The sequence below is a fragment of the Sturnira hondurensis genome, unplaced genomic scaffold (genome assembly GCF_014824575.4).
Source record: "Sturnira hondurensis isolate 20B ecotype Veracruz unplaced genomic scaffold, ASM1482457v3 Scaffold0004068, whole genome shotgun sequence".
NCBI lineage: Eukaryota > Metazoa > Chordata > Mammalia > Chiroptera > Phyllostomidae > Sturnira > Sturnira hondurensis.
Genome location: NW_028076699.1, coordinates 7,465,680 through 7,492,659, shown reverse-complemented (window position 1 = coordinate 7,492,659; position 26,980 = coordinate 7,465,680). Strand labels below are relative to the sequence as shown.

The 26,980-nt window shown below is 35.6% G+C and overlaps 1 protein-coding gene across 1 annotated transcript in view; it reads right to left on the bottom strand.

The window, feature by feature from the left end:
* Nucleotides 1–26,980, bottom strand: part of FAF1 (Fas associated factor 1) — a 432,339-nt gene that overhangs the window by 175,130 nt on the left and 230,229 nt on the right. The window contains exon 8 of the mRNA XM_037043313.1: nucleotides 15,908–15,994. Within this exon, the coding sequence (XP_036899208.1) occupies nucleotides 15,908–15,994 (87 nt within the window). The remainder of the gene's footprint in view (nucleotides 1–15,907; nucleotides 15,995–26,980) is intronic.

The window sequence follows — 26,980 nt, the reverse complement described above, 5'->3', positions numbered from 1 at the left end:
TAAAGTAATGAAAATGAGCTATAACTATATATAATATGGATCAATCTCATAAACATAATGCTGAAAAAGGAAGAAAAGAAGTGAGAAAGGAGCACACTACAAAAAGAGCACACACTGTACAGTTCCATTTACAAATGTTTAAAACCAGGCAAAACTAATCTATAGTCTTATCTCTTGGATAAAATGAACACGAGAGGGGCTTTTGGGATGCTGAAAATGTTTTGTTTCTTAATGTGGATGCTGATTATAAGGTATTGACTTTCTGATTTCACCAAGCAGTACATTTGTGTATACTTTTCTGAATGAATGTATTTCAATAAATTGTTTTTAAAATGCTGCTAAGAAATACAATGATGATTGTAAGGCCTACTTGGTTTAGCAACATGGCAGTCACTGCTACCTGAACAAAAGTTAACCTGGTTAGACTGAACATCAGAGTGGTTGAGTTAAGGAACTAGTGGAAGACAAAACACGGAGATGTTAACTACAGGCAACTATTTTTGACTTTTGGCTGCGATAAGGAAAAAAAGTAGTAGCTAAAGTTAAGGAGAATTTTTTTGTCTCGGTTTTTAATGGTATGTATATATGTGTTTCTTTTAAGATGAAAGGCTTTTGATGTTTAAATGCAGAGAGAATATCTAGTATAATGAGATTAATAAAAATACCAAAGAAGAGATTATTGAAAACGCCTTGTTCTGAGAATACAGAGGGCATGGGGTACAGAGCTCAGGTAAAGGGATGATCTTACTCAGCTTAGATTAGAAGCAAGGTTTTCTGACAGCCCCTTCCCCCTAAATCCAGTGCTCTTTTGCTGCAAAGAATGTGATTTGAAACTGTGGGACTGGGCTACTAGCAATATTCCAATGCTCAATGTAAAGGAGCTTTCAAGTTTCAATTCTGTCTCTGTGGCCATGGACAAGCTTTTAAATAACCAGCCATAGTATCTTCCATGTTTAAAATGAGGATTAACACAATATCATTTCTGGAGTTATATGCATTAATTGGTAAATCCTCAGCTAATATTAGAGATAGAAAAAGCTAGAAGGATGATACCTCCTCACTTTTGGACGTTAAAAGCTAATGAGCAATGAGCCCTGGCTGGTGTAGCTCAGTGGATTGAGCATGGGCCTGTGAAGCAAAGCATCACCGGTTCGATTCCCAGTCAGGGCACATGCCTGGGTTGCAGGCCGGGTCCCCAGTGGGGGACACGTGAGAGGCAACCACACATTGATGTTTCTCTCCCTATTTCCTTCCCATCCCCTCTCTCTAAAAATAAATAAATAAAATATTTTTAGAAAAAGCTAATGAGCAATGAAATTTGCCAACTGTCTCTAGATCAGTGAAACCATAAGAAAGGAAAAGAGAATTGGTAGACATGGTGCACAGAGTGGTCACACTTCATAGTAAACTATAGAAAATCTAGTTTCCACTTCCAACTCACAATCGGTGAAAGTGGAATTATGGCTACAACGAATGTGGCATGCTCATTCTTGAGCTGCTCCACACTGAACGTTATGGCACGGTGAAGGACACAGGTGATGGGTAGGCTTTTAAAGACGTCTTATCACTGGTCATCTGCTATTACGAGAGATGTGTTGACTTGGGTTCAAATACCACTGCCACTGATTAATTATGAGGTCATATGAATATGCCTTAGTCTGCTTATGTGGGAAATGGGGCGAACAATAACTTTTACCTCAGGAGTCATTAGGAAGATTGAGTTATACCATTATACGAATATTGCCAAAATATATAGTGTATTTTTAAGTGCTATCTAATGTTATTGTTGTTCCCAGACAGATCTAAGATGAACTTGAGGCAAATAGACAATACAGATTATTCAAGAAAAACATCTGAATGTTCTTAATAGGTAAAGTTTCACGAACTATGCCAGGAAAGGAAAAATAAGAACTTAGATTTAAGGTCCAAATGGAAATCCCTATAAACCTTAGTGGGAAGAGATAGCCTTCAGAGTCAACTCTGGACAGGGCCAGGATCCCCTGTCCACTACTTCTCACCTGTGAGTTGTTAGGCACGTTACTAAACAACTCCCAGCCTCAGTTCCTTCAAGTGTAAATATGAGGATAGTAACATCTACTTTTCAGGGTTGATAATGGGAAGATTAGGGATAAAACATATAAAGGCCCAGCAAAATGCCTAAGACAAAGTAGAATAATAGATATTATTCCTGTTATTAGTTATTATTAATAACAACACAACTAATAATTATAGAGATCAAGAGATATGGTTACATTTTATGTAGACTTTTTCTTTTTACTTTCTAAGGGTCAAGTCACAAAGGCATTACATATTTAATTGTAACATGTATAAAAATAACTAAACTTCAATTTTTTAAAGTTATTTGAGTGCTCACTGCAAAATTTGTGATGTCACACTGAAAAACATTAATTAATTTTCATTAAATTATTTTTGACTTTACAATCATCTGAAAGTATCAGAGGCAAAAACTATAATGAAATTCTTGAGTTTCTAAATTCAGAGGATAAGTTGTCACATTAGTAAAAAAACTAATTCCCTGAATATAATAACCTTTTTTTAAAACAGGGATCTCTATAGTTTTTAAAGGCTAATCTGTCCCTTTCCCCATCCTATAGGTGTCTTTTTTTTAGGGGGTATTGTTTACTTGCTCGTTTTATCTTTTGTTTTAGTAACAATTAGAAATTGCTCTTTATCAGGTCTAAAACATTATGGGAATGATATAGTCTTAAGATCTCAGTGGATGACTAAACTTTGAGAAAGACTCCTAAATAGCTGCAGCACAGAAAAGCACATCATACAATAACACAATTCTTACAAATTTCTCTTCTCTCTTGCTTTTTCTATTAGTTAGTATATCAAAGCAGATGATGAATAATTAAGTTGACCATAAGAAGTAAAAAAAGAACATCATGGGGTAAACACAGTACTGACAAAGGTCTATGAAATATGATTTGAAAATGTCACCCTTGTTTGTCACTAGTGTGAAGGTTATCTTTTTTGTCTAAATTACAAATATTTGAATTTTATGAGAGTTGAGTTTACATCTGCTCTAAATGAGACTAAAAAGTGAGAAAGAAGTAACACAAATCAGAGCTCCAGCTTTTCAATTGCATACCTGATCCAAGATAACCAATTCGATTTTTTAGGCCAGGTTTCTCTTCTGAGCCTCCATTCATGTGCTAACCATGTACTTGTTCATCTAGCACGGTTCACCAGCAATTTAGAAACTTTCCATCTCTTCAGAGTCTCAAGTTACTTCCCTATTCAGCTCTTTATACCTGCTTCCTGCTTAACTGTGAATTACATTTAAATTTTAGGGCTAAGACATTTAAGTCCTTCATACCTCCTTTCAGATTTGCATGGTTTAAATTGGGGTAGTGTTCCTGCTGCTTCTTGGTGGGATTTTTGTTTGTTTGTTTGGTTGGTTTTTTGCCTCTTTTCAATAATCATCAAGTGCACAGACACTGGTTCCAGCTCTCAAGGTTTCCCATACTTAGCCATTGTTACTGGAATTCTTCCTCCAGAATTAAGACTATTAACTCAGCCAGCTTTAAGAGTCTGGGGGAAAACGCAGCTTCTTGGGATATCAATGTTCTTTCTAGGTTCTATTTTCTCCAGTTATCTCCTGAACTGACTTTGCCCCCATCCCCACCAGGCTCTACCATCACAAATGGTTTCTTCTGAATTTGAAGCACTTGATATAAGCTGCTACTTCTAAAACATTCATTTTTAATTATTCCACTGCTGAGAATACTGAATACATATATAATAACCCTAAAAACATATCCAAATAAAGCTCTCTGACTCTAAAAGAATAAAATGCTGAAGCAACAGTTTCAAATGAGAAATGACATACTGATATGAAAGAAAACTCCTAAAATTGGAGATGAAACAGCTAGCATGGTTCACAAGCAATTTAGAAATCAGGTGCATTTACTTGCTAAGCAAGTTCTTAAGTATATCATCACTACTAACTTAAAATGTCCAAATTAATTTGTTACATATGGTTGGAGAAGATCTATTGGTTATTTAAAGTTTTATTTGTAGTATCAGCATGTATTTCTTAACCTGTCATAATTAATTCAGTCCCCTTGCACTTTGAAATCTCCGCAATAATAAGAACTTTATCAGGCTGGTGTTGGTATGAAGTGGCACAGCAAACCGAAATCCCACCGGGAGCAGTCCACAGACTTCTCTTGTAAGCAGCAAAAAGCTGTTATCATTTTCTGAATTACAGGAACTATAAAAGGACACTCTACTCAAGCTGCCGCTGAATGTCACCTGAAAAGCAATCACAAAAGGGCTCTGTCTTGGCTTATCTCTGAGCTCTGTCACTACGGCAACCAGCAGGGAATAAGTATCTGTGGGTCTATGAATTTCAGAATCCCATAAAAGCCAGGGCTAAAAAGGCATGTGCAGCCTCTCAGAGATTGACTGCATTAATACATTAGCAAATACTGTGAAACACTGGATAAATGTCAGCAATTATGGAAAAAGCGTCTAATAACGATATTCGTTGCCTGTCAAACCCCCGTGAGGTTTGATGTGTAACTGCCACTCAAAGCTGTCTGTAATTTTATCTCTTTTATACATCTGAATCCACAGCATTCAAATTTGTACTTTGAAAGTAATAAACTGTAAAGCAGTTTATTCCGTGTTGATCACAACTGTCAACAAACATAAAATAAAAGAACAAAAAAGACTTTCATTGGCTGTGGGAACAATCAGTACCGACAAACTCTTATAGATGGTTATCAAAAACAACCTTATATATTCTACATGTAGAATATTAAACAATGTCATGATGTGGAGTAGCAATTGATTTGACTATGAATTAAGTCACCTTGAGCTCGAAAGGCATACATTGCATGAATTTTCATTTCAAGCCTTCTCCTTGGGTTAGAAAAGTTAAAAAATTTGCCAAATAGATCCAATTGCAAAATTCATCCCCCTTCCCCTTTTTTGTACAACAAAAATGTCATGGAAGCTTTGTTAGCTCCAAAACAGGCTATAATGCTATCTTCACTAAATTTGTCAAATAGAAAATTATAGGCAATTGATTATATCTGAAACCCAAGGGTCTAAAAGCACAACTTAACAAGCTAAAAATACTACCCTTCATATTTCCATTACTCAAGAAAATGACTTATTAAGAAATCTTATCACATATGTTACAGCTGTTCGAATGCAGTAAGAAACATGTTAACTTGCAAACATAAATGCCAGAGATTAACTAGTACACATACATATTGTAAACAACCTTCCATTTCTCAGTTATAGAATAGGGCCAGGTACAAAAGTTCCATTAAGACCTTGTCAATAACAGAGGAAAAGAGCTTGTTTTATTGCATTTTTTTAAAGAGTACGGGTGCCTCTGAAGAGAGCAGTAATGTGTACTGGAGTGCTGGGCTAGCAGTTATTTATTGCAATTTAAAGCCAGTCACTTGACTTTCCAGTGTTACATTCGATATAAGCACAAGAAACATTTATTCAGTATTTACTCTGTGGCAGGGGCTATGCTAGGCACTTGAGACACAAAGATGAATATGACCTGCTTCCTGCCCTCTTGGAGCTCAAAGTCTCATAAAGAGAAGTATATGTAAACAAATATGTTATTACAAATACTCTTCTCTAAGAGCTAGTTGGAAGGAAAGGTGGTTTGAAGTAACCCTCAGGAAAATTTGCAATAACAGATAGTAAATGTATTCCACTGCATACTATTCCTATCAAAAATTATTTACTACTTGGCTCAAATGAGATCATGAATATGAAATATGCTTTGTAAACTACAAATCGCTATATAAATGAGTCTTAATATACTTACCTAGAACTTTGTTAAGTAACTGTGGGTAGCAAAATTGTGAGTATTGCTGCTCATTCCCTACCTCATTAATAATAAGGCGATTTAATAATAATAATAATAATAATAATAATAGTGATAGTAATTCAAGCAGGGTGAGGGGGATAACAGGAAAGAAAGGGAAGGGTCAAGTCAAGGAACAAGCAGAAAGACCCACGGACAAGGACAATGAGGAGGGGAAGGCTGCAGGGAGGATTGACTGTGGGAGAGGGGGGATGGGCAAGGCAGGGAAGGGTAACGGTAAAAAATGGGGACAACTGTAATTGAACAGTAACAAATTTAAAAAAAGAGAAATTAAAAAAAGAACATACACACATACAAAGTGCTAGACTGAAAATTTTAAATTCACTTATATTTGTGACACATACGTGTAACCTAAGAAAGGAAAATAAAGGCCGATTTTGTTTCTCTGTTTCCACCTTTTACTGAATAATTGTACAGCTTCAAATCAGTAAGAGTGCAAACTGGAAAAAAAATAGATAATATTGGAACTATGTTGAGAAATACAAAACACTTAAGAAACAGCATGGTACAAGAGAAAGAGCATTGGCACCAGGGAGGCAGCAAATTTGGAGTTGAATACTGTTTCTGTATTCCACCTTCTCATTTACCAGTATGGTTTCAGATCAAATATTCATCCTAATCCATTAGTTAAAATGTACTCATTTTAAGTGCACTTGTTCAAGGAGTTTTAACATGTATACACACTCTTGTATCCACCACACCCCCACCCCAATCAAAATATCAAAAATTTCTATCACCTCCCAAAATTCCCTTGTGTTATGATTTAGTTGCAAGACTTCTTTATAAAACCTGGATACAGGCCCTTTACCAAATATGTGTTTCGCAAACACTTTCTTCTAGTCTGTATGTTGCCCCGTCTCCTTTTTCTAAATGCTATCTTTTGAAGAGCAAACATTGCAAATTATAATGAAGTCCAAGTTATCAGTTTTACTCTTTTTATAATGAGGGCTTTTAGTGATCTAATTTTTTTCCTATCCCAAGGTCTTAAAAGATTTTCTCCTATATTTCTTCTAACCATTTTACAGCTATAGCTTTTACATTTAGGTCTATGATCCATTTTGAGATAAGGTAAAGGCTGAACTTGTCCTTAATGATATTCAGTTGTTCCATCATCATTTGTTTGATTAAGCTTCTTGAACCATTTGTTTGATTAAGCTTCTTTGATTAAGCTTCTATTCATTAAGCTTCTTGTATCTATAAGTTTTATAGTTTTCAGCAAATAAGGGAAAATTTCAGAAATTATTTCTTCAAATATTTTTTGCTTTTAACCTCCTCCTTCCACACCATGTCTTTTCTTCCCTCTTAGCTGCCTGAATTTTTCCCAGGGGTCACTGATACTTTATACATTTATTCTTGATTTTTTCTTTGTGCACCGATTTAGATAGTTTCTACTGCTGTATCTTCAAGTTCACTTGTCTATTCTTTGGCAGTTTCTAATATGCTGTTAAGCCCATCCAGAAAAATTTTCATTTCAGATATTACATTGTTTATCTCTAGAATAAGAAGTTATTCTATTTTATATATTTATTCCCTCCTCATTAAATTCATCCTTTAAATCTTTGGGCATATTCATAATAAAATTTCTGCCTGCTAACTTCATTTTCTAAGTCACTTCTATGTCTATGTCTTTTGACTGATTTCTCTTCTGGTTATCGGTTAGATTTTCCTATCCATACACATAGTAACTTTGATTGGATGCTGGACTCTGCTCTTACAGGTACTGTACCTGTTAATCTGCTTGTTCCTTTTGAAAGTTGTTTTTATGCTTATAAAAGGGCAGCTCTAGAGTCCTAGCCCTCACTCTAAGACTACTTTACCCACTCCGCCAATGTTTGATTCTTCTGGGGGTATCTCTTAAACGCCACAGCTATTCACTGAGATGTATCTACTATGGCTGGTGGGACTCAAACTGTTCCTAGTTCTGTGTGAGCTCTAAGAATTGCATACCTACTAGCTCCCAGTTAATTGTTCTTTCACCTGGCAGTTGCTTTTTGCCCAGCTTCCTAGAATTCTACCCTATGCGTGCACAGACTGGTATTCAGCTAAAGACCAGGGCAAACCTATGTGTGTGTGTGTGTAGTTTTCTGGAGCTTCTTCTCTGCTAGCACTCTACTTTGCAAAGTCTAACTGCCTTGACCACCATGAACTGCACTCTGTCTCTTCAAACTACATAAAATCATCAGGTTCTGTTCTGGTTTCTTCTCCCTGCTCTGGGAACCAGGAACTGCCTCCAGGCAGATTGTAAGACTACCACAGACCTCATTCGTTCTGTCCTTCAGAGTCCTCTACTACCTGTTGTCTAGTCCCTGAAAACAGCTGTTTCACATATTTCATCCAGCCTTCTAGTTGTTTACATGTGGGATAAAATTCCCACTGCAGTTACCCCTTCATGGACAGAAGCTGCAGTATACAGGTTTATGATTTTAGTAAAATGAAATCAAGAGTTACAGCATCAGCTCTTCATGCCTTTTGTATTTCCTATTTAGAGGCTGTCTCACTTCCATGTGTTCTCCCTCATACAGACTGAGCAAATACGTCCCCAGAATGCTTCATCCGCCCTCTCAAACTTTTCACTCTTCCTGTTAAGGGTATAGACCATTTCATAACTTTTCATTCCTTTAATACTCAGGCTTTCTTTTACTGCTTTCAAAGCTGTTCTTTCCATCTGTTTAGTCTTTGCCTGTGTTATTTGTAAAAGACTCTACATGTTGACAAGGGCAGTGAACCGTCTGAAGCTACTGAGTCTCACCACCTTCAGAAGCAACATTATCCGTGACCTGGCCAAATAAAGAAAAAGCCGGGGAAAATGTCCAAAGATTGCCTGAATCTGTCTGACATAGGACAGACTAACATAGTAATTTAAATAGCATAAGATGACCCTGAACCTACTCAGAAAATGCTTCTGATTCTGCATGTGTATGCAATATAAAAAAGGTGCTTACTCAAGGGGAAAGGAGCTAGTGTTTGTTGAATGCCTACTAAATGCCAGATATTACACCAGGGGTTGGCAAACTTTTTCTGTAAAGGGCCAAACAGCAGATGTTTGAGGCTTTGTGGGTTATGTAGTTTTGCTGCAACTAAACATCCCTCCTGTTTGTTATAGTGTAAAAGCAACTGTATACAATACATAAAGAAATAGACGTGATTATGTTCCAAAAAAACATTATTTACAAAAACAGATGGTGAGTGGGTCTGGGCTGACAGTCACAATTGCCAAACCATGCATTATATGTACTTTACAAATTATTAGGTAAAGACCATATGAAATTGCTAATGTTCAATCATTTTCCCTTGATGAATGGCAATTTGATATGGTTCAACCTATTATGTAATCAACTCAATCTTCACAATAGAGTTTCAAAGGTGTTCACACCACCCTCATTCTGCAGATGAATAAACTGAGATCCATACACTAAGAAATTTATCCAAATACTAGCAATATTGGAAGTCAACAAATCTGGATTGGTCAGGTCACTTCTCTCTCTCTCTCTCTCTCTCACACACACACACACACACACACACACTTTCATACACACACACAAATTAGTACAAATAAGCTCACTGTAGCCCCCTTCCCACATCTGTTATTCTATTTGCCACTAAAGACTTTTGGTAATTTAATTATTATTAGAAAAATAATAAACCTAATTCTCAGTTTATCAAGTTGCTATGATCATACAAATTCATTATTAGGTTGTTTATTTTCATAGATGCCAACTTAGTGGAGTTCTTAACAATTCAAATGAGTGAATGTATATAACACTATGTTTGATCTTGCATAGCATACAAAGATGAGGGAAACAGTTCTTGCTTCCAATTTTTCGAGTTTACAAAAGGGAAAAACTCAAGTACAACTGTCCCCCCTTTTCTGTAGTTTTGCTTTTTGCAGTTTGTTACTTGTGGTCAACCACGGTCCCAAAATATTAATTGAAAAATTCCAGAAATAAAAATTTCATAAATTTTATTGATTTTATCCTCATCTATGGATATGTTTACTGATTTGAAAGAAGGGCGGTGGGGAGAGAGAGAGAGAAACATCAATTGATTGCCTCCTGTACACACCCCAACCAGGGATTAAACCTGCAACCTAGGTGTGTGCCCTGACTGGGAATGGACCAGGGCCACTCCAGCCAACTGAGCCACTTGGCCAGGACAACAATTCATAAGTTTTAAGTGAATGCTGTTCTGTGTAGCAGGATGAAATATCACACTGTCCCACTGTATCCCACCTGGGATATGAAGTATCCCTTTGTCCAGCATATCCACACTGTATGTGCTGCCTGCCTATTAGTCACTTAGTAGCTATCCCAAACTGCTATCCCTTAGTAGTTTGCAGATTGACTGCTGTGATATCACAGTACTTGTGTTCCAAGTAACACTTATTTTTTAGTACTAGTCCCAAAGTACAAGAGTAGTGATGGTAGCAATTCAGATATGCCAAACACATGCCATACAGTGTTTCCTTTAAGTGAAAGGTTATGTACGATTAGAAAAAAATGTATGTGGTATATACAGGGTTCAGTACCACCTGCAGATTTAGGCATCTACTGGGGGTCTTAGAATGTATTCCCAGTGGATAAGGTAGAACTACTATACACAAATTAAAATGTAATCACATGTCCCTTTCTCTGGGAAGACTTTTTTTCACCATTCCCATTTGTTAGCAAAACTGGAAAGTAGGGAGGTAAAAACAAAATAAGGAAAAATGAAAATAGTTTACATAGAATAAAAATATCAACTAATTTTTAACTGGGTTGAAGAAGGTGGCATGGGAAGAGAGATGCAGGCAAAACTTCTTGAAGAAAGGTCTTAAACGAAGCAGACAATTACTATAGGTATTCTAGGTGGAAGGAACGGTATGACTAAATGACACAGACTGGGAGAGAGCACTAAGTATATTTAAAGAATGGAAAAATGAGTATTTTGCTGAAGTTGAAATATATGGAGTATCACATTCAATCAATTATCCAAGAAATATTTATTGAGCATTTACTTTGGGCTTGTATGAAGGAATAAACGTGGAAGGGAAGTTTCAGACCAATGAATGAAGGGTCTTAAAAGTCAGCATAAAAATCTGTACATAATCAGCAAGTACTACATTGCCACTGAAGATAAGTAAGCAAGGTTGAATGTGATTCATTCTGTACTTCAGAAATATTTACCCTGCAATAACTGATGAAATGAATATACTGGAGGCTTGTGAGTTTGCTTAGTAGGTAGCTATAGTAAGGTAAGTATGCTGTTAATTGTGAAAGTCTGTATCTTTTAGCAGTTCCTGTAAAGTGGGGGACAAGGATCCAGTACTAGGGAATATCCATAATTTGATACTTGCCAAACACAATATATCGGGGAGAAGAAACAGAAGAAAATGGCTCCTATCTGAAGGAATAAAATAGATGATATTCTCTCATTCACAAATTCTTTTTTATTTTCAAAAAAGGAAAGTGGCATGTGTGTGGTTTTGTTTTATTTTTATATTACAGAAAAGCCACTGTGTAATTGTTCTGTTTAGAAATAATCTCTTTAATGTGAGAGTATAAATAAGTAGCTTTCTGCCCTGGCTGGTGTAGCTCAGTGGATTGAGCGCGGCCCTGCAAACCAAACAACTGCAGTTTGAATCCAAGTCAGGGCACGTGCCTGGGTTGCAGGCCAGTTCCCAGCAGGGGATACACAAGAGGCAAGCATACACTGATATTTCTCTCCCCCTCTCCTTCCCTTCCCCTCTAAAGACAAATAAATAAAATATTTTTTAAAAAAGTAGCTTTCTGACTCACAACACAATCTTGAAGACCTCTGATTTTTAAAATCCTAATTTCTCAAATTCTGATTTAACATCCCCGAGTCAATAACAGAACTACTAGTAATCTCAAAAGGGCGGGGGGACGGCACACAACAAAAAAGTACTAACAACTGAAGGAATTTCCCTCCTAGCATAACCATTATTAAAACCTAGAACTTTATAAACTGCATATATTTATATTATCTGCATTGTAATAAGGTGTCCAGACATAATTCACAGTGTTAAAGTTATTTCTACTCTCTGGAAACCAAGAGCATCCTTGTTAAAGTGTAAAATGAGATTTCGCCTCCTTGCAACTCCTTGTTCTCATGTCACAGCATGAAAACATCCCCTACTGGTGAAGCTTTAGATACCTACTTCCCTGGTAAAAGAGTGCAAAAGGAACTCAAAGAGTTATTGACAGTTCATGCAGTATCCTATACCACGTTAGAGTATTAACTACAGGCAAAGAAAATATTTTAACTCTGAGGGGTGATGGGGCAACAATGTTTTAAATGATTGTTGACTTCACTGAGTAGTGCTGAATATGTCAAGAGACTAGTCTATCAGGTTGAGAAGAGACTCAAGATGTTATAATAATCTAATTATAAGTTTATTTCTTTGTCCTATGTGCTAAGTCAAAGGTTAATGAGAAATACAGTGAAGAAAACATAGCCTGTGTATGGCAAAGTATTTCTCATGCAACATACAAACATAAATAAAAAAGTATTTGAATCTAGTTCTTCATTAACTTCTTTTAAAAATAGCTTTATTGAGGTATACTTTACATGCCATAAAGATTACTCATCTTTAAAGTGTTTAATGATTTTTTTAGTAAATTTACAGTTGCACTACCATTGCCATACTCTAATTTTAGTACACTTCCAACATCTCAAATCCATTAACTTCTTGATCTAAGACATTTCCATAAATTCATGGAAGCCACTGATACCTAAAGTTAACTATACTATATTCCACGCAAATCTCTGCAACTGAGCAGGAAAAGGGCAGACTAACCTCACTTTTAATGACCTTTATAACCAATTCTCTATTCTGGCACAGGAAGAAAATGTTCAGGTGCTTTCTCTGGAAGTTAAACCATTCTAAGTATTAAGTTATGGCACACTGTCTTGGAAAGAAATTAATTATACTTTTGTTGGTAACACATTTCAGGCTGTTTACACAGCTGACATTTCTCAGCTGTACCCAATTCATGCCCCAAGCTGTGAGGACGATCTTGTTTTGTAGCAGATGCCTCTACTTGAGTGATTTAAGCAAGTATAAAAAAATCATCGCCTGCAACAATACATATTACAAACACAGCTTTATAAGTTTTTGTAGTTCTAATGAAAGAAAGTTTCCATGGCATTTACTTGGCTAGGATCTCCTTAGAAGACTACAGTTACAAGCCATTTTTGCCAAAGCTCAAGCACTGGAGCTAGTGAAATCTGCTATGGCACCAGTGAAAACAGCCTGGCCCTAAACATCTTTGTTGTAGCAAATCATGCAGCTCAAGGCAACATCCTGCCAATATGGCAACATTTGCTCTTGGGAGGTGTGGGCAGGCATCATTTCACAGGTTCTGAGAAAAGGTGCAAACAGGAATAATGAGACAAAAAGAATCAAGCCTCTTAATGGAGATTCCCTCTGGGTTTGCTGTGACTTAGATACAGCACTAGGTAGCATTATAGCCTTGAATGGTGAGTTTTAGCCACTTTCCTATTCTCCGGTAGTAATGAAATTACATTATAACTCTTGTTAAAAATGTAAATGTTATGACGATCATTAAAATGTGAGCCTCATAAAACATCATGTCCTCACAATCCAATGACTAACACCTAGAATGTGTAAGGCACTATGCTACAAAAGAATTTACAATATGTCTAACTTTGCCTATCACTCTTGGAAATTACATCTGATTAGTCTATTTCAACCTGGTTTCTACCATGTGGAATCCAAGATCAGTTTTGGCTTTTCCATCTCCCTATAGTTCCACATTTTGGGAATTTTTTACCTTATGTTCTTGCTCTGAAACCAGACAATTATTTCTGTTTTAACTTTTGATTATAGAGATTTTTCAAATATATAAAAAGGTTAGAGAATAGTATAATATACCCAATATACGCATCACTCAGTTTTAACAATGATCAATAGATGGCTAACTTGAATTTACTTACATATTCCCACTCCATAGGTTATTTTGAAGCAAATCTCAGATACCCATTTCATTTACTTAAACCAGCCCATTCTTGCTGTGATCTTTTTTTGAGTTATGTTAATATTAATTATAAAACTAACTCTTACTGAGTGACTACTATGAGCCAGGTACTATATATTTATAATTGCTAGTCCTCATAATAACAATGCAAATTAGTTAGGTAACTAAAGCTCAGTGAATATAAGTGGGCAGCTCAGATTTTAATTATTTTCTTTTATTAATGTTATTATTTCTTGAAGTAGTTATTAGACAATGCTAAGAACATTTCTGATTTATTCATGTCTCAAGTAAAATTAATCTCTTATTTTTGTAAAATTAAATGTAGCATATTTTCTGTCAAATTTCTCACTCTAACAGGGAAAAAGAAAAACAAACTAAAACCAACAACCACATCACTACCATTAGCCACAGACAACCAGCTAACAATTCTATTGATAGACTATAATACCAAGGTTAAAATCAGTTTTTTTATTTTATTTTATTTTTTTAAAAGATTTTATTTATTTATCTTTTAGAGAGGAAGGGAAGGAGAGAAGGAGAGAAATATCAATGTATGGTTGCCTCTCATGAGTCCCCTGCTGGGAACTGGCCTGCAACCCAGGCATGTGCCCTGACTGGGAATCGAACCGCGATTGTATGGTTCCCAGGCCCGCGCTCAATCCACTGAGCTACACCAGCCAGGGCTAAAATCAGTTTTTTAGAAATAAATGTAAATGCTTATACACAAGCTTTTTTTTTTCCTAGAAGGGCTCACTTTCAAAACAAAGTTTTGCCACTGATAGTTTTAGTGTAATGATGGACAAAACATTTTTCAAAGGTAGAGCGTCTAGACACTGGAATAATAAGACTCTAGTAGCATCTACATAAACAAACTGTTTAAAAACGTTTCTTCCTCCCACAAAGAACTCCCTCACATTAACATGTGCAGTGACAGCTCTGGAGGAATAGCCACCATTATCCAGACAGAAGTGTGAGATTTACTAAAAAATGTAAAAAGGTAGTTCAATTCTTCTATTACTATTTGGGTATCTATTATTACAAGATGTTTATAATGTCTCAATTTTTTTGCCTTATTAACTTTAGAATTCTTGAAACAGTCTCACTTTTCACTTTAAAAAACAATGGGTATCTGATTAGAACAGCCTATGGGTAAAAGTGGCCGTAATATAATGCAGTTGGCCTTCTTAGATGATAAAACTGACTCTCTTGGAAAAGAATAATCACTTAGAAATAGGTCAGAGATAGGAAAAGTTTGAAAATTTACAACAGGAAAATCATTATAAGTAGACATAATAGGTAAAAATGACACACTAAATCTTCTGGGTTTTTATGGTAGTGAAACTTATGGGTATACTTAAGAATAGAAAACTATTTATACTAATTGTAAAAACTAACTATTTTTTAAGGGTTTTAAAAAAGATTGTATTTATTTATTTTTTAGAGAGAGGGGAAGGGAAAGAGGAAGACAGGGAGGGAAACAACAATGTGCGGTTGCTCCTCACACGCCCCCTACTGGGGACCTGGCCTACAACCCAGGTGTGTGCCCTGACTGGGACTCGAACCAGTGACTCTTTGGTTCGCAGGCCAGCACTCAACCACTGAGCCACACCAGCCAGGGCTAAAAGATTAACTATTCTTAAGTACAACTATATAACAGAAAATGTAGTTTGAAAATTAAATATGTAATGATTAGATTGACTTTGAGATATCTGCAATTTAGGGAGAAAATTTTTGTGTTTGGGACATTTCATCAGTAATAGCTGAATATATTCTTTTGATGAAGGAAATTTTTAAGTCAAATCAAGCAGCATTAACTTTATGATATAATATCAACAGAACACTTGGTTTATCTGCTCTACAAGTAAGTGCAAATTATTACAACTCTTACTTTCACCTTATCTGATTTATAAAATTTTTTCAATGAAACATTCAAAGCATTTGATTCTGCTTACTATCAGAGCCAGTTAGACAGGAAGTGGCAAAAGAGAGAGGAGGACATAAAACTGGCAAGTCAACTGTCACTTACTGAGTCCTCTGTGGCAGAAGCTGGCCAGCCCTCCCATAACTGATGGCGAACAGGGATACTTGTGAGGTCATACACATTTCTTTTTACCTGTAAAAAGAAAGAGACAGTGCAATTAAAAATAGGGTTTCCACATCACTTAAGATAGTTGCCAGTCAATTTATGTAATAATATACACTGTATTTCCTCTGTTTTCTTCTATATTCAAAACAAGAATTTGAAATTAGAAAAACACAAGTCACAAAAGTTTTGTAAAAAAAATCTAAATCAGCCCTGGCTGGTGTAGCTCAGTGGATTGAGCGCGGGCGTGTAAACCAGACTGCGGTTCGATTCCCAGTCAGGGCACAAGCCTGGGTTGCAGGCCAGTTCCCAGCTGAGAGACAACCATACATTGATATTTCTCTCCTTCTCCTCTTCCCTTCCCCTCTAAAGATAAATAAATAAAATCTAAAAAATTAACATTAAAAAAAATTTAAACAAATTTAAAAGCAGATTCTCAATAAAGGTTAAATGAAATTTGCAAAGAATAGACTGATGGCCGCCAGAGGCAAGGTAGGGGATTGCCTTCCCACAGGGGATTGTGGGAATGGGTGGAAAAGGTGATGGGATTGAAGTAGTACAAATTGGTAGTTACAAATCAGTCACAGGGACATAAAGCACAGCACAGGGAATACAGTCCGTAATACTGTAATAACTACATATGATGCCAGATGGGTACTAGATTTACGGGGGGTCACTTTGTAAAGTATATGATTGTCTAACCACTGTGTTGTACACCTGAAACTAATACAAAATAATATCAAATGTCAACTGTAATTGAAAATTTAAAAAGGACACCCTTGCCAATTGCTTTTAGATATTTCTGGAGAGCAGTTTCTTCTCAGTTAAGAAAATTCCAGTACATAACACAACTAGGACAGAGTATAATTATAAATTTTAATAATCTATGTAATATTTAAATGACTCAAGATATAATTCAAGTTTCTACATGGGAGAGAGAAAGTGACTTGGGAGGGGTGGGCAGAAACAGGTGAGGAAAAACCTGAAGTTTCTGTATTATGTGATATAAGCTTCGAAACCACAAAAACTTAATAAAGCAGCACAGGTTACTTTTCTGAAAGCATCCCACATAAACGCATTTCAACAGAATATTTATTAACTGAGAACCATCTACTCACACACTACTTTAGGCCCTTTCTAAAAAGAAACTACAATAATGATACCTTTCATTTTAAATACTGTTAAAGATGAAAAACTACTTTTCAACATTCAATAAAATATCATACCTTTCACTTTAGAGGGAGAGGAGGTTAGGTAATTTATCAGAATAAAGTGTTGGAAGGTTAAACTCTATGCTATCGACTAATTAGGAAGTATCTCTTCAGTTTTAAATAGGTTACAGAAATTCTATTTAGTTCCATATTTTAAAAATAAATTAGTAAATTATTAAGAATGGAGAGATTATCTGTCTTAACTCTTCAGGTTAGTATAGAGTTACCCTGTTGTGACAAAGGAAGCTAGTATTGAATGGTTTACACAATACAGGGTGGGGCAAAAGGAAGTGTACAGTTGCTCATACGGAAAATAATGCAATAATTAACAAACAATAATGCAAGAATAAAGCCTGCATTTCACGTACTCACAACTGTACACCTCCTTCTGCCCTACCCTGTGTTCACTATGGAAAACAAGCAGTATTCATTATGTTTTTAAAATGCAGAAGTCTAAAGTATCATATTTCCCTATTACAACACTTTGTATCACATTTCTCTTTGTTATACCTAAACACAGCTAAGTTACCTTTCTACTGAAATAGAGAGATATATTCACTGGGGAAAGGAAAAAACAAAAACACAACATGGAACTCAATCTATTTTAATCTCTGATGTACACCTGTGAAAAAAGACTGAGTAAATGAGAACCAAGGAGCATGGGGCATGGCTGGATCCCCACTCGATTCAAACAAACAGCTTTTTGTCAATGGTTCTGAGCAATGGCCAGTCTACCATGCAGTAATTTTTGGTCAGTCACTTAAAGTTTGAAAATTTTCATTAGTCATTATCAACACAATGATTTAACCAAATGCAACCTCTGACCACTTCCACTAGCTAAGACTATTTTGCCATGCTTAAACATGAGTACTTTTAAGGAGAAGGGTGTTCCATAAACCCGAAACATTGTATTAATAAAAGAAAGTGAAAGAATAGGGGAGTATGAGAAGACTGCAGGGCTGAAGGCCAAAAAAAAATTCCTTTCTTAAAGTTATTTTGCAATTACATTGTCTAGATACACCAAGGTTCACCAGCTACTTTGGGGGGGGGGGGGTGCACAGCAAATATTTGTATGTGTTGGGAAGACTGAGGCAAAGCTACCCCAGCCAGTACTGGACAGAATATGCAAATACTCTGGGTTGAGTATATAAACCAATGATTTTGGAGGAGGATTCTTTAAATTCCACCTTAATTCCCAAACACAACAATATGGTATTATGAAATAAACAGTATTTTTCTTCTTTCATTAACTCATTTGTAACTGCACTGAATTAAATAACATTCCTTTGCGATTCTAAGCCTGAAAAGCATGTTCTGGCCATAGTGTTATGTTGGTATAAAGCACAATGCCAGACTGATGTGCCGAACAAAAGTGATCAAAGTTGGAGTAATGTTAGCCACTGCACAAGTATTTGGCTTCATTGTTCTCCCCGGAATGACATCTGTTAAGCAACTTGTCATAGAATAAACTGGTTAATGCAGGCAGAACTTGGCTGAGAGGGGTACAAAGTAAAGTATATTAGGCTATGGTTGATTGTTCCAATGGAAAAGATAGTTTCACAGGGATTCTAAGACTAAACCAAGAGAACCTTGTACTAAATCATAATCATTAAATAACAACCTAAAACCAAATTACTCTTTCAAAATAATTCTATGGTTATCAGTGCTGTAACCATAGGCAGATTTTAACACTGAAACAACATGATAAGGTAAAAAAAAAAGTACTAAGTGGACAACTGTTTTACTAAAGTAGATAGAAAAATTCCATTAGTTTTATTGATGGTTTTCTTTAATTAATATTAAGTCATTTTTCTGTATGGAAGGAAATGTTTGAAATGTATACAGAGCAAAAGTAAAAATGATGCTTTTAAAAAATACTAATATTCTAGAAAACCTGAGAGACAAAGTACAGCTTTATATAAAAATGATGCAGAGGAATTTAAGGTCACCTTGACCCAATAAAGGACAGAGTTCTCTCAGAGAAGGAAGGATGAAGGCATTGGGAGGGAGACAGAGGGAGAGAAGAAGGACATAAAAGAAGTGGGGAAGAAGAGAGGGAGGGGGAGGAGAAAGAGATCTGAGATGACTGACTGGTTTGAGAGCACCTGAGAGAGGCAGAGAATACACACAGGCTGGTTCCTGTAGCTGGCATTCCCAGCTGCCATTACTGTGCTACTTCTGATGGAACTGCATCTTTAGCTTTGTGTTAAATTCCAGAAGAGCAAGCAGCATTTCACAGGGTAACATTTCCTAGGGGCCTTTTTGTCTTACACATTTTCTTTGATCAGCATTGACTGAGGATGATGCTGAACCTTCATAATCTTTTCAGATCTTGTTATGCATTAAGCTCTCAATCTATGAGATTGCAGGCTGCTAAACTCTGCAAATGTTTCAATTCTGAAGAAATGTAATAAATGCTTTGATTACCAGCTAAACTTCAAAAATATGTTATAAACTATATTATATTTGGATCAAGTGTTGTAGATTAACAATAGATTTTTCCGGTTTGTTTTCTACATTTGCTAAAAAGAGAATTTCATTTCTTCTCAGTTGCTTCAGATAACAGGTGTGACCAAAATAACATTTAAATCAGATTAACTTGAAATGGTACAGTATTAATATGGAACTGATCTGTTTATTTGCTTCTCATTGTTAATAAATATTTATTTATATACTATAATTAATGTGTAAAGTAAGCAATGATCTCCACTTCAAACTTCACATTTCCTCATGGAAATTTAATTGATGAACATACCACTGGGAAATAGGTCACTTTATTATGAACTGCTTATTGTAAAATCATGTAAAATATTCTTCCCCCATAAAGTTTTGAATTCCATAAATTTTCAAACTACTTTTACTTTGTAAATTTTATCAGAATTTCTTAGAAAAAAGTCTTAGGAAGTTACTCTGCTAAACTAAGTTTTGAGGCTCAGAATTAGCCTCATAAGAGTTGTTTGTAGCTTTTCAAACAGAAAAATAAAACGAGTAGATGACTTTGTCAGTTGTGATAAGATCATTCCTGATGAGCTAAATGTTGGTTAAACATTTATTCAAATGAAGGCAATTTCTGATAATAGAAAGAAAACCACAAAGTTTGAAGTACAGCAGCACAAGAGGCAGAGAACCAGATTTCTTGGCCTAAATCTGTCCAGGTGTTACTGTGAGCAGGTTGGTGGAACCTCTCTGAAACTCAGTTTACTCAATGCTAAAAGAGAATAAAACAAGATCACTCTGATTTTCAAACCTCTAAATCCTATGATTTTATGAAAATATTGGAGTTAATCCTAGGGACATAAAAAGAAGAGCTAAACAGACCTAAGACGAGCAAGTAATGAGGGAAAGATTAAACCATTAAGGCTAGAAAATGAACAGAAAAATAGTAGAGTTCATAAATACAATGTATCAAAAAAGGAAAATTGCAAATATTTCAGATAAGAGGTAAGAAGTAACACGTAATAAGGATCAAGGTGAAATTATTTGTTGGATGAAGAAAACTTTTAGTTTCTGCTTTTGTTGTAGTAAGAAGTCTAGATTTTAAAAATAAAGTCTAAATAATATTTTCCTCTTATGAGATCTTACTGGAAAATAAAGCCTGTCACACTGGTTTCCCAAATAACTATTCCATCAACCATATGTTATCTGTGAGACTAATACTGGACAGAACACTACCAGCTAAGTGATATATTTGTAAAGTTCTATTAATTTATTTTAATATCTTTAAATTTTTGAAATCTGGTTCTGATTCTTCACATATCAAACATTTCAATACAGAAAAAAACAGAAAATATTTCACTGCCATGGGCTTGCAACAGCTATCATTATTAGCACCCCAGTTTCTAGATATTCTGAATTACATAATACTATGGCAAATTACGACCCTTACAAAAAGCACCCCGAAATTACAAACTTCTTACCAATCTTAGAAGAAAAATAACTTTTGGTCACATCAGAACCTGAATTTGCTCCAAATTTAAATATAGCAAACTCTGAACACCAAGTACTTCATACAACCAAATGATGCTCTGGGCAAGAGTTTGCTTAAATAATAATGCACTAAATAAGTAAGTGTGCGTGCATGCGTGCGTGTGTGTGTGTGTGTGTGTGTGTGTGTGTTTAAACCAAAATAAGGCATAAGGACTAGCCTTAGTTCCAGTTTCCTAGCAATCACTGGTGCTCTGAAAGGCTTATAGTTAAGAAACCAATCACTTCTTATTCAGATTGGGTTTTGAATATACACTTCATATCTAATGCCTTTTCTTTTAAACAAATTGTATACTCATTGCAGTTGCACATGGATTTGTTTCACTAAAATGCAAGTTAAAATCCTCCGAAAAATCCTTCCTGAACAAAACACTTGAAACCGGATGGCGCAAAGGGAATGAGAAGGTGGCATCAGTAATCAAATGTTAATTAGCAAGCTTTTCCCCCTTCCCTCAGGGCTGGCCTATGTTGGAGAATTCAAATCAGAAATCAATGCTGCAAGTGTTTAACTATTACTTCTTCTCATTAACCACTTAAAAGACTCAGCAATTCTCTCTTCATAAAAACAGTAACTCAAGACGTTTCTTTTTCTCAAATACCACCTTTTCAGAAAACAATGAAGATGTTGTTTGATGAAAAACTACAAAACTGAAGTAGCTTTCAATCAGGCTTTGAATTTAGCATATTCTACTCTTTTAAAACATCTTTGGCTCTAACAGAATTCTTCATCCCAACAACCGTTAAGTTTTGCTTTGTACACCATATTCAAAAAACTTATTACACCTCTTGTCTGTAAAGAAATTTGACAATGAGCATCTTAAGACCTTACTCAGAATGATGACAATAAAGCCACTCAAACATGGAAACTAGTTTGAATGCATATAATTTCAGCCATCCTGAAAAACTACCAAGAATAAGATTTAATGCTTTCAATAGAAACAGTTATAATTGCTTTTACTAAAAGTTTGGTGTGGGTAAAAATGATATAAAAATTGCAAAGTTAGATCATATTTAAACTGAACTAATGATCATAAATGTATTAAAGTCAACTCATATCTTTATTCAAATGTTAAGCATGGATTTTAAAAAGAATCCCTGAAGTGTTAAGAAAATATTTATAGGTAAGTAAGACTGAGTATACTTCATAAACAGGAAAAATGATAAATTTTAAGGGAAAAGGGTTTAGAGAAATTATAAAGTTGCAGAAATTGAAATAAAAAACAAAAAATGGAACAATTATATTTCTACAACAATGGTTCTCAAAGTGCGGTACTTGGACAAACAACACTAGTATTACCTAGAAACCTCTAGATACAATAATTTGGGGGGGGGGGGAGCACTCCAGACCTAGTATATTGGGAACTCTGGGGCCCAACAATCTGTGTTTTAACAAGCCGTCCTGGTAATTCCTGCCAAGGCAAAGTCTAGAAATACGATTTCAGGATGTATGGATTAGAGGCTCGCCCATGTAACCACACCTCTCAGTGTACTGACTATAAAGTTCTTTGAACTCTGGCCTAATGTGGCAAGCCCTTTTTAAAAATAAAAAGGATGATTAATGATTTGTTACAAAATTTCTAGAAATGCTATTAATATTTTGGATGATATAATGACCATTTTTAGTCTAAGAAATTAATCAGAGAAGGCACTACCTCTTCACTGCAGACAGCATAGCACTGAACTAATTCATAATAATTGATAAATAATAATCTTCACCATTAAAAATCTACACTAATCTTCAGTTTTTCTGCCTTAAGCTTAAGCGTGATTACTTTCTGGCTATAATATATATTGGGACATTGCAGTAAACCTTCTACTTCACAATCAGTGATCTACTGGTCACACTTAATAAACTTGGGAGACACTGTACACATATGCTGAATTGAAGAAAAGCCCCTAAACACCTGAAAAACAATGTTTGATTTGATTTCTTCTCTCTCTCATAGGCTGGCTGAAACAAGACCCAAAGGAAAAACAGGAAGAGGTTAACCTCATATCAATCTGTCAAGACCTTGTCCTAGAGAAAAATATTTCCTCTCTATATTTTATATAAATAGTGAAAGGGCAGTTTTCCCAACTATTTAATGGCCTAATAGATACAAATGTATTTTATTGCTGGCAATGAATGAATAAAGCACCAATCACTCAATAAATGCTCTTCAATTTTCCATTTTTAAAGTCACATAAATTAGAAAATAAAATGAAATTAATTTTAATTAATTAAAAAAGAAAATTAAAAAAGAAAAACATCACTTAAGTCAAAGGTCAACCCTAGAAATAACTATAACAATAAGAACATTTTTAGAAGTTTAACTTTAACCTAAAACCATTTTATAAAGTTCAATTTTATGTACTACTTCCAAGATTGGTAGTTCACCTAAACTAAGAAATGCTTGTAGACTAGAAATATTTTCTTTTTAAGCCTGAATTATAGTAGCCAAACAATATAGTGTTTGAAGCAGTGTGCAAGTTAATCTTAAGGACATAATCAGACATGTAAACCAAATATTTAGCTACAAGGATATTCATTGAAGCTTTGTTTATCACCACATGCAAAATTGACACAATCTTGATATCTAATAATACTAGAGGTACATTAATAAATGAAATACCATGTAGCCATTAAAGTGATGATGTAGAACCAGGGAGAGCAAATACAGTCCAGAGACCAAAACCAGCCTGCTGCCTGCTTTTGTAATAAAGTTGTATCGGAATACCATCACTTCCATTTGTTTACATACTGTCTATGGCTGCTTTTTGCATGACCATAATCACATAGCTGAGTAGAGGCAACAGAAATTGTATGGCCCGAAAAGCCTAAATTATTTATTATCTAGCTTTTACAGAAAGAGTTTGCTGACCCTGATGTAGAAGAATACTTAATAACATTAAAAGTTGTTGACAACTGAAGAAAACTAGGTCATAGAAGTATGTACTTTTTTATTTATTGAATTATTAAGCTACAATTAAGCTGTTTATTAAGCTGTTATTTCTGTAATAAGAAAAAATTTTTACTTTTTGTTTTTATTCAAAGTAAAGGCATGCAACCCAGTTGTCATTTCATTTCAGTTGTGCCCCTAATTATCTGAGTGATCCTGAGCAAAGGAAATGGGAAGGAAAGAGAAAGGCAACTGAAAGTTTATTGAGCATCTTCTATAAACCAAGAACTGGGTTTTATGTTAGTATTATCATCCTCATAGTATCGTTCACATGTATTGTCGTCATTTTACAAATGAGGAAACTGATGCTTGGGGACAAATAATTTGCCTAAATTTACTATAGCTTTTGAATGGTGAGATTAGGATTTAATTTAGTTCTGTGAGTCTAGATTCATGGCATATCTTCTCTTACACTGGATTTCCTCTTCTGTAAAAGAAAAAAAGGTTGCAATAATTAGCTTTTTAAAAAAGATTTTATTTATTTATTTTTAGAGAGAGGGGAAGGAAAGGATAAAGAGAGGGAAACATCAATGTGTGGCTGCCTTTCACAAGCCCCCAACCAGGAACCTGGCCCCCAACCCAGGCATGTGCCCTGACTGGGAAATGAACCATTGACCCTTTGGTTCGTAGGCCGACACTCAATCCACTGAGTCACACCAGCCAGGGTGCAATAATTACCTTGAAAATTCTTTTTGGCCTGACATTTTTATAATTGTAATGTATAAGAATTTTCTATGAGACCATTTACGCTTACTCCACAGTCTAGTTTTCTTAAAATTTTTATTTAACAAGGAGAAAGACAGACAGACAGACAATTTGTTGTTTCACTTATTTATACATTCATTGCTTGATTCTTGTATGTGCCTTGACTGGGTATTGAACCTGCAACCTTGGCCTATCAGGATGACACTAACCAACCAAGCTAATGGGCCAGCGTCCCTTTACACTTACTCTGAACAGTAGGCATTAAGTGGTAACAGGTAAAAATGACAAACTATGAGAGAAACCTCTGTCATGAGATTAAGTGAGTCTTTTCACACCTGTTGTGCCGCAACAGACAATGAAGAACAGTTACGGGCTGTCAATTTTGTACTTTTAAGTGCTGCAGAGGAAGGACAACTGCCAGATCAAATAGCAACTTGTTAATGTTTCAAATGCTGTTGAAACAGCATTTCAGTAAGAGGGTAGTTGCCCTTGTCACACACAGCTGGAAAAGAAATAGCAAGATTAAAAAAAAATTCAAGAAAAATATGTCAAGGTAAATGAGACCAATTAGAACAGTAAATAAACTTTACTATTTGGGGTTAGCAAAGGCTCTTCCTCTTATCAACTTTTGCCCAGTGCCTACTGAGCTTCCACTCCTTACTAATGCTAAAAGTTTTGTACGGAATAAAAAAAATATAAAAAACATTCACTCTATGGACTTGTTCCTGCTACTTTGCCAACATACAGTAAATCGATTACACCATATCTTACTATTCCAGTTGCAACAGTTGCGCACTTTTGCCAAGCCTTGTTCTATGCTTTTGACTTGGACAAGTGAAACTCTGAATCAAATACTTGTCTTCTTTGCAACCTCTGTAAATTCTAAAATAAAGCTGCTTTTATAAGAAAGGTGTGGGGCAATACCATACTCTGCCAATTTTTTTATAGAATTGCATTTCCTCTTAGATTTTACACACACATACAAATTAAACTTGCCCAATGTCATTCAGTTAGTTAATGCCTAAGTCAGGATGGTATTGTAGGTTTTAAAAATTCTTAATCCACTTCCTCTTCCTTCTTAAAACTTTTTTTCTTACAGACTATCACTTCTATAACAAACTTCAAATTTTTAAAAATGCTGACCATCTTACTGTTTCGGGCAGACCCATCTTCATACTTGGATGAAGACTGTATCCTTTCCCATTCTGGTAGCACCACACTGATGCTCAGTTCTATGTCATGCTATAGAACCAAGCTCACACCACACTGACGTGATGTTTATGTTCGTTCTGCCACTTTCCATTGCCTATCAGGTCTTTGCCTTTCTCTGAGATGCTGAAGGAAGCGGTGGGAACCATTAGCAATGGAACCTCAGTCCACAATCAGGTCTCTATAATTTTATCTTTTCTTGTTAACAAAAAATGCAAAAAAAACAAAAACAGCAAAGGGACTTAGTGTTGGGGTCTGCCATGAATACTAAAGTGGCAGGGGTGGGGGAGGGGGGTGTGGCTCATCAAGGGAAAATAAACCAATTCAAGTCACCCACATCAAGGAGAAAGTTTGGGAACCACTAGGCCAGTGTTTGCAGTTGGGGCCCTAGACTCAGGAGAGTTACATTTCCCTTCACTCTACTTAAACAACACAACAGAGACAACCTATTTAACCCTGCAAATATTAGGTAATCTTCTATAAAGAATAGCCCTGGGAGATATTTAAAGGGTGTCTGGTCAGTTTGTCTGATTCAAACTTGCTACTTTCCAAAATGCTGTCAGCATACTGTCTCTGAGGAAATAAGGGTGGGAGAGCAGGCAGGATATCTTAAGGAAAGTACCTGCCTGGGCTAAGGGCAAAGTTACTATGGTAAGAAGATAGACACCAAAATTATACATCTAGTTAATTTTAGGTGATGGAGGTAGAGCTGGAAACTGATTCCAAAAGACAATTTAATTAAAGCTTATCGAAGTGAACTGGCACTATGAATGAAAGCCCAGTACTGCACACCAAACCCTAACTAAACGACTAATACTGCCAATACTCAGAAGCTCCGTCAAGCCGGCTTTTAATTATGGCAGTTAGAACCCCAACCCACGGGTCTCACCATCAGGGCTGGTTCTAAATGTAAATATAGTTATTTTATAAAGAAAATACCTTAGCATTTCTATTTAGTATATTAAGAC